Source organism: Clytia hemisphaerica, unplaced genomic scaffold, assembly GCF_902728285.1.
Source record: "Clytia hemisphaerica strain Z4C2 unplaced genomic scaffold, Clytia hemisphaerica genome assembly, whole genome shotgun sequence".
In the NCBI taxonomy this organism is placed as follows: domain Eukaryota; kingdom Metazoa; phylum Cnidaria; class Hydrozoa; order Leptothecata; family Clytiidae; genus Clytia; species Clytia hemisphaerica.
In genome coordinates this window covers 2,027,925-2,037,577 of record NW_027104338.1, presented here as the reverse complement: position 1 = coordinate 2,037,577, position 9,653 = coordinate 2,027,925, and the positions used below count along the sequence as shown (strand labels likewise).

Genomic DNA, 9,653 nt, shown 5'->3' with positions numbered 1-9,653 from the left:
AAAACATTTGCTAAAAACAGCTGTTGGCAATGGAGATGACACGAGTTTGAGTTTTATAACAATTTCAGTACATAGAAAACTTCAAACAGAAAGGAACTAAGAAGATAAATTTATAATTTTATATACATATAGATAATATTGTTTTTGGATAATGTGATGGCTAAACTTCAACAAGGAAGAGAAATGGGTGAGATAAGTACTGCTGCAAATTGTTTACTTTCTATGTCCTGTAACAGAAGGCAAGAGTGTGAAGATGAAAATAAAAATGAAGAAACCCTTGAAAGAGTTGCATTGATTCTTGCTAGTTTGAAACAGAGACATGATTCTTCCAGAGACATCACGAGAAAAGAAACGGATTTGCCAAATGAAAGTTGTTTTCTAACACCACCTAGAAGTAATACTTCCTCGCCTGTCAATAATGATCTGGATGCCCCTACTGATTTCAACACAGTACCACCAAAAGCAATGGGAAGAAAGAGAAAATCTGCTGATCCTGATAGTCCAAATGGGAAAAGGAAAACTCATGCTTGTCCCTATGAACAATGCTCAAAAATTTATGGGAAGAGTTCTCACTTGAAGGCTCACATGAGAGTTCACACAGGTGAAAGACCATTCCAATGTACGTGGAAATCTGATAGTGATGTTGCATGCGGTAAAAGGTTTGCCAGGTCTGATGAACTTGCCAGACATTACAGAGTACATACTGGTGAAAAGAATTATGTATGTCCTGTTTGTTCTAAGCGTTTCATGAGAAGTGATCATTTGGCGAAACATGCTCGCCGGCACCCTGATTATGATCCTGTCACTAAATCTGTCAGGGCTGTTGTTCCCAAAGTGGATAATATAGCTATCCCTACAACAACGATTCATTTGGCTGAAAAGAGAGAAAGCTTGGAGTTTTTCAAACAGCCTGCATTTGTGCATACAAGTATCATCGCCCCAAAATTTGAACCATTCGGTTTTCCCACTGGCTTGAAAACAAGAATTTATCCTCCTCACACTATCGCAAGATTAACTTCTGCTTGAGCAGAGGGAAGTCATAAGAAGTTGTGGTGTACATTCTATCCTAAAATTTGGCGTCATGTTGTGGTTGAAATAAGGAAATGAAGTCTTGTAATCTCGTTTGGAATATGAAATTCTGTTGATCAGAAGAACGAGACTGGAGTCTTGTCCTTTGTATGACCTGATATGTATGTGGTTTTTTTGGTTAGAAAAGTTGGTGAAACTGGAGTCCATTGTTTATTCATTACAAAGTTTTAAGTGTTAGATGATCACTCGTTTTCTTGTGTGTAGATCTGCTTTGACAAATTTCTTTTTCAGAAATAGTTTAAAAAGAGAGTATTAAATTCTCTCAAAGTCAAAGCATGTGATTTTTTGGTTGAATTTTCTGCAACGTTTTTCTCATGTTTTTTAATAGATATTATTAAGTTATATCTCCTTCAAGTTTCGTATGTAATATATTTTCCCTTTCGTTATTTGAAAGGGAGGTTGGTTATTTTAAAAAAAGATTTTTTCGGGCACTTATTTTGCCCTGTTTTATTCTTTCACCTCCTTTAAAGTTGGGAAAGTAAAGTATTTAAATTTTTAAAGAAAGTTTGTATAGTTTTTTGCATATATTAATTTCTCATACTTTTAGGATGTTTGCCTGCCTAATCAAGAATCAAAACGCCTTACTGTAGTAGCTACCTTTGATTCAGTCGGGTACTTTTCATCTCAACTTTTAACAAAATGTTCAAGTTATGTTTATTCTTTTGCTTTAGTCTCTCAAAAACTTCTTGTCAAAAAAGTAGGCAGTTGAATTTAGATTTAATGGTGTAATTTTTCTTTCTCATGAAAAATTGATCTGGATAGTGTATAGTGGGAAAGAAAGAAAATTCTCATAATTCAAAAAAGAACACTATTTTTGCAATATGACATATACAGCAAAAAGGAAAAATCTTTCTGCATGTACTCAAAGTGTGTATGATTTATTTTGTAACAAGATCAAATTTAAAGTGATTTTCTTACGATATGCTTGATTGAGTTCAAAGGTAAACAAATCTCACATAAAGATCATGTGATACAGAAAAAAAGCAAATGAGATTTTTTCTCTCTTTTTATAATTGCACCTATCAGAAAATGAGAAGGCCGCAGGGTTAAAAAGCATTGAAAATGCCTCCAGCTGAGCTGTGGGGTTATTTTGTATAATAACTTTAGGAAAAAGGGTTTTAAATAACCTTATGTCTACTGGCGACTCATGTAGCTTTTTCGGATGTGAACAAAAAAGATTACATAATTGAACCGATTTTATAATTTCTAAATGAAAATGAGCTTTGATTAAAACGGCTAATCCAATTTTCCTGAGTGCTACTGTTGTTTTTCTCTTCTACTCAGTTTTTTTACAAATAATGCTACTACTGTACTTTAAAAATCGAAAGTCATTTAGCCTGATTGTAAATTATAAAGTTGTAAACAACACTATGTCACGTCAAAAACAACAACAGAGAGAAAATAATCCACGGTCTAAATAATTGACATCGTATGATACAGGAGTAATGGAGGCGTTTTATTTTGCTTATCTGTTCACATGCTGAGTATTGCTAGAGTTGTACAAAATAAAAGGACATTTTTATACTTACTTTCGATATAAAAAATGAAGCTTAGTCATACTTTTTTTAAATAAAATACCCCTGATAGCTCGCCTACTCATATTATATTAGAAATGTCTTGTTTACCTTTGAAAATAGAATTTTTAGTGTATTAGTAAGAAATTCCTTGAAATTCATCAAAAAAAAACGGTTTACTGTATGAAATTGTAGACTCGACGCATTCTCACTACCTGACTAAACAGAAAGGGATTTTTTATTATTAAAAAGATATTATTTTAAAAGAAGAAAAGCTTTTTATTTACTTACTAAATATTATAATATATAATTATAAAACTTTTATTCTTTTTAAAGCTCTATGTTTCTAAAACTAGACTTTTTTCTGACCCTAGCCTTGACGTAAACATTATTACAGCGTCATCATCATAAAGGCTAGTGGCTCAGTAGTTTTTCAGTACGGCGAGAAAAAAAGCTTCATTGATTTCCGCCATTTGCTTTCGTCATTCAACAATCAAAACAAGACCGATATTGACCTTTGAAGTGACTACATAGGCGAGAAGCATCAAAAGAAAAGTTAAAAAGGCCCGTCATTTCTTTCTTTGGCTTAATCAATCCAAACTCAAACCAAAATTCATGTTTATTTATTCATACAGTAGAGGAAGTAAAAAAAATCTTTTCTACAGAATTCAGTTTTTTTTCTATGGTTGAGTTTTTCAAAGAACGAAATGTACAAATAAAAATGTGGGAGATTTTGAAATGATAATTGCTTGAGGCTGGTCCCATCAACAATTGTCGCAACAAAATCTCCCCAAGGGTTTTTTTTGAAACGTTTTTTTTATATGTTTTCTCTCGCTTTAGTTAGTACTTTCGATTTCCATTAAAAATAGCGTCTCTTTAAATCTATTATTGTCAATTGCGAAATCCCTTTAAATTTCTTTTCAATTTTTCACTCATTATTCTACTTTTTCTTTTCTTGTTTGTTTATTTTAAAAGCGTAGCTATGGTGATTCATTTTACTTTTTAGCCTTGATTCCCTGTTGGGAAAGGAGGCTTGTCTTTGTTTCTGCTCCACCTCCTTTTCCTTATATCCTGAAACTAGTTGTAAAGTAGTTGTAAAATTTATCAATATATATCCACGCTAGTATAAATAAGTGATTTTATGTTTTATTTTTTTGGTTGAGTTTACCCTTTGTTACATAGTTTTCCTGCATTTTATTGTCAATAATTCTCTCCCATATATACAAACTTGTTCTTATAATAGCTACTACAGTAGTCGTTTTGTTAAGAATAAGGTCACGTGTTTGACAAGTGACTATTTTGATGGCCTTATGTAACATAACTCTCTTTATTTTGTGTAACAGATTGATTTCCTTTTTGTACACTTAATATACGAAAAAGTGAAATTAGCCTGCTCGTAAAAAATATTGCATGATTTTTTATGGCTATTTATGTGAAATTGATACCATTTCGAAGCATCTCTTTTCGCTTTGACATGATATGACCTAGCACAGAATGTACTAAGCCTATTTTAAAACATTTTGGACATTCTCAACACATTTCAATAAGCTTTTTTTTACAAAAAAAAATGAGATTACAGAAATTTTGAAGCTAATTAAAATGGACTAAATCCATTTAACAGTCAGAGTTCAGAGCTTATAAAATAACAATTTTTATTTTGTTACTTACGGTAAAAGACATTTTTTATGTAATATGTTTTATGTAATTACTGGTAAAACTGAAAAATGACCTTCAAGCAAAGTCTTACTTACAGACCTTGAGTATTTTTCAGGGTAAGCTCCCATTGTTTAAAACAATTTGTCTTTTGGGTGTTTGCTTTATTAAAGAGACTTGATTAGGGTTTTGAATTGACGGTCTGATAAATTTTTCAAGTAATACTATCACTAAGATTGAGTTTTTGAGGATTTTCTGATTTAAATTATACTTTGATCTTGCTTCGGTAAGCTTAAATTAATAAGGTCGTCCTGAAAACACTTGTCAACAGGCTATGTGTTCAGGATACCAAGTAAAGTTAACAATTATATTTTAAAAACATTATAAACTGTAAAAAAAAACTTTATCATCAATATGTTTTAGCAGGTTGTTTGTTTTGTAACTTAGTCAACTTAAGGGAAAGCCTAAATTTCGTTTTCAGACTTTCTCACCCAAATTTCAAGAATTTCTGAAATATTTCACTACAATATCCTCAGTCTTGCTGTGATGTTTTTCAAAAGAAAAAATCTTGTCTGGAAAATGTCTGAAAACGATAGTTGAGCTTTCTCTTTTTTACTAGGAAACAAATTTATAGCATTTCAGTATCTGTGGCCAAAACGTCAAAACAACGTCCATTTGACATTCACAACGTCCAAATAACGTTATTTGAACGTTAAAACAACGTTGTATGCCAGCCGGGGTAGATACTGAAATGTTATACGGATTGAAAGAGAAGGATTTTGAAATATTATTTGGTTGATGTATTTTTAAAAGAAATATCTGTGGAATTATGGAAGTTTTGAAATTTTAAAATAATGGATTTTAGAAATAGAAATTTCGAATTTTCACATATTAATTTTGACTACAGATTAATTATATTACTCCCAAACCGAGTCCATTGTTTTCCATAAGGCTTATCTAATGAAGAATGATCGAGTTAAAGAAAATCCAAGGCTGAAAAATGTGTTGCTTCTGAATTGCCTCACCTCTAAAATCTTGCTTTTAATGGTTTCGGCAATCATTTAAAAAGTAAAATCAAAATTTTATATTTTTTATAGATAATTTGATGCAATTCTCTTCTTCTATGAAACTGCCAATCGCCTCTCTTGTCGTGTCTGCCATCTTGAGACATATATTTAATACGTAGTACTAGTAGGTGTGTCTCTGTTCTTCAAAAAGGCTACGCCTACTCTTTGAATGAATGATCGAAACTCTTTATTCATAGGAAACCGAGGAAACTCGTGTTGTTTTCAATAGCTTAAAAAGTGACACGACCCCGACACGACGAAGATTCCTACAGTGAATTTTGTCAGCTTTGTTGAGTATGGAAGAGAAAATATACAAATCATTACACATTAGTTCCGTTGACGAATTGATTGATTTTGTTTAATCCAAGTCATCATTCCAATACCTCGTATGAAGACATTTTATTCTTATAGAGAACGTTCTGATCGCCAGAGTAACTTGAAACTTTCATTTATTATTGATAGTGCAAAGTTTTTTGTTGTATGCGAATGGGGAAAAAGAAATTTGATTTCTTTTCAAAACCCGCCTACCCTTCAAACGTAACCATGTCTTAGAACCAGGATGCTAAATTCATCATATGAAAAAAACCTAAACTTCCTGCTCATTCTTGAATGCCTAGGGTGTGATTCAAAGTTACCATGACCTTAGTGTACAGAAAGGATTAGGCTTTGGGTTTTTATCGGGAAATCTACCGGATATAACCGATGATGTAAAATAACATCGATAACATCTTCGTATCACGCACACACGTGTATTTGTAGCTTTTTATAAGCTTTGTCGGCTTGAGCTTGAGTTTCCAAGTCGATGGTGTAAAAATCTATGCGATCGTCAATTTTATATCCCTGTCTCAATGAAGTTTTTTAAGTATCCTTAACTTGACGGGATTCGGAGCACTTTTTAAAAATGTATGAATATCCTTAGCAGTACATGTTTTTTCTTTTATAAGCATAACGTTTATAAGCATATGCAGGCTCAGTTTTTGGTACCTAAACAATGGCTCTATTGTTTGAGAACAATAGAATACTAAGCATAATGCGAGCCTGGCATAGGGACAGACACTTGCTTATAAAAAAAAAAACATGTAGAGTGGTACCATGGTGGTACTAGGAGGTCAGGGGGTAACTGCCTCCTCAAGCGGCCGATTTTTGGGGAGGTTGTAAGAAGTTGCCTCCGATAACTAATTTCGGTTCCCCTTTACTTTTTCGCTCCTTAGAATTAGCAATTTTCAGCTAAAAAATGAGAATAAACAGTCTAAAATATTCGTGCCCGCTTCAATCGCGTGATGTTTACAAATATATTCAATTTTTATTAGGAGGCGCTAAAATCCCAGCTTTCGAAGAAAGAAATTGCCTCCCCAGTTAGGCCAAGTTTTGGTCGCCCACCCATGCTACCGATCCATGGAATTTCACTGGGTCGATAAAATTCAAATTAGTTTAGGGAAGTGTAACAATTAATTTTCATTGACATCGTTCCACTTCGGACAGACAAATATAAGACGATTATGAAAGTAACGTTATAATTCATTTTTCAGTGTAAGGTAATAAATGATCATCAAAAAACAGTTTTAATTAATTCCATTTTGATTTATGACTGACCATGCTGTTATTTCTCCTTCCTTACTTTGTCTGACTTGATCATCGTCATTTAAAAAAATAGAAGTAAAAAAAACTGCTGCATTATCAGTATGCGTTTCCTTGGGTGGTGTAAACAGTGAATTACAGCAAGAAAGTTTCTTGCTTACAGTATCCACGTTTACAGTATAATGGTTGTAAACTTCGTGGACATAAATTTTCCCGCGCGTTTACTATCCTTTTAACCTCGCCTTTAACGGTCGCTGGACCAATCACCCGATGGCGTTTTGCGTCGATAAGACAAAATCATGAAATAATGTTAAAAAGCTCGTTTAGTTTAGTGGTTTTATAATTATCATACCACTGAAACTCTATTTTTCAAATTCACTTTAGGACAAAGAATTTGATTCAACTGTCATCTTAATCTTTTTATCTCCTGATGGTGCGAATTGATCTGACAAATCATTAAATAGGATTTATTTTCAGGAGGTGTGGCATCATAATACACGAATGAAGGTCAAAACATGGTCAAACTCAAATTGAAGTTTATATACGGAGCTAAAAGATCGATCGGGATCGATGGCAAGTTGGCATGACCAAATATTTGCCAATTCTTAAATACATGGTTATGACCCCTATCGAACGATAGGTCAATTAGGGTCTGTTGATCAAATTTTTGCGCAGGATTGCGGCGCCAGCGACTAATCGTAATACGCCTGATTTTCCAAAGACATGAACTTTTGTGGGGTGAATGGTTCATTGGCATCTCTGCACTGCCCTTTCACTGTGTTTTAAATCTACGACTGGTTATCTTAGTTTCATTCATTGAAAAGTATTGTTTATTTTTGAGGTAAAAGTACTGTTTTGAATTCTCGAACCTGGAGTCGCTTCTCTTTAATTGAATTACTGATAGAGACGTGATATAATGATTATGAGGTATAAGACCGACATGCTCACCAACATTACGTCATATGGTCCTGGAAAACTCATATCCAATCCCCTGTGGTAAGAAATGACACGTGTATTCGACTAATGACATTCAGAAAACATCTAAGCAGTAAAAAAGTGTTAGGGAGAGTGTCATATCCATTTGCACTGATTAGAATAATGGCTGCTAAAATTTTTTTGTAAAAAGCTATTTTCAATCAAATATAGAATTTCTCCGCAGTCAATATATTGTGCAATGTTACTGGGTTTTACTTGTATCAAATATCAGGAAAATGGGAAATAGATATCAATAAGTAAACATTGTTCAAATACTGTTGTAGAAATAGACAGAGACATCGTATCATCATTACCACCCACGTTTTGAGGTCAAAATTCGTACAAACAAAATTTTGTTGCAAATCTTTTTATGTCAAAATCCAAATTTGAAAAGGATGAATTTATAGCCCCTATAGGCCCCTATAGAAACTTTGATCGTGCTCTCGGAGTTCATGATTATAGCTTCACTTAAAAGAAAGAATGAATTCGGTTCGAAAATAAAGAATTGGTTGCAAAAATCCGAAAATCAAAACCACTGAGACCATAGAACCCTTGTTTTTGAACCGGTCGCCCGTTCGTGGCCCATACTTTAAATGACAGTTGTATTTTTTATATTACATTTATTTAGCAGGTGATGTTCCAGCATTTACTAATTCAGTTGGTGATATGAAAACCTTGCGATAACTTAAGAAATCGTCTGTGAGTCAACTCTAAAAAGGTAAAACCGAATAACCTGACTTTACTATTTTCATGTACAGTTTATATGTTGAGCAAATTTGGCTTAGACGATAATCTAAATACCAGCTTCAATGATTAGTCATAAGCCATCAGCATTTTATTGATTTTATGTATGAATTTTAATACTCGACAAATATCAAGAACTCATATGTAAAGAAGTTGTACTATCAAATGTTTTTTCATAGGGCCGGACAATCCATTTAAATGAAAGTGAAAAATGACGAGAAAAACCGCAAAGTTAATGGTGATTCATATTTCCGCAAAAACAAAAAAGCCACTTGCTTCATTTTTGATATTATCATATGGGTAACGGATGAATGCTACGCACTTTTAGAATTATAAAAGTGAACAAAGACGACCCCTGTGCCACAGACTCGCTCGGCCACAAGCCCCACTGGAAAATTTGGTCACAATTCGTCTCTGGTGGGAACAATATCATACAATTCCAGCCACACTGGGAGATCGACTTTGATTTCATCCTCATTTCTAAATTCAATGTAAAAAATTGCATTCCAAAACCATCCAACCATCCATAATTTCCATCCCCATCATAATTTCGATAAAAATTTCTATCCCCTCTGTGGGAAAAAGTTCCACCGGGCGTATGAGACAGGGGTGTGAGTCAGTATAAAACCTTTGCGTTTTAGAAACATAGGAAATATTTAGACGATGACAAATCAACATCTAAGAAATGGAACGATAAAATTTGTGAACGGGGTTTGCATGGGATTTGCAAGATTTTGTTTTCTCCTTGCTTCAAATTCAACACGCCAAGGTACTTTTTTGAGTACTGCTTTACAAGCTGTAAACTCGTCCCCCTGTTTGATATCCCTCTGAAGATGACATCATCTATGAGTAAATGAGTCATAAATGCCCCTTTTTAAACAGCGACGGAGTATAGGCCTATACAGAGCCAATGAAACATGTTCACTTAGAAATGTCAAGCTGATGTCAATTTTAGTAAAAGATCAGGTATAAATAGATTCGAGAAATACCCTTATGACCTTACTTTGGCAAAAATAGAAGTGGTAATAACAAC

General features: G+C 33.5%; 1 protein-coding gene across 1 annotated transcript; it reads left to right on the top strand.

Moving 5' to 3' along the window:
- Positions 1 to 6: 6 nt before the first annotated feature.
- On the top strand, positions 7 to 1,729 carry LOC136817967 (Krueppel-like factor 9). The gene has a single exon (XM_067074318.1). The coding sequence runs from the start codon at positions 157 to 159 to the stop codon at positions 1,024 to 1,026; it is 870 nt and encodes a 289-aa protein (XP_066930419.1). The 5' UTR covers positions 7 to 156; the 3' UTR covers positions 1,027 to 1,729.
- Positions 1,730 to 9,653: the final 7,924 nt, after the last annotated feature.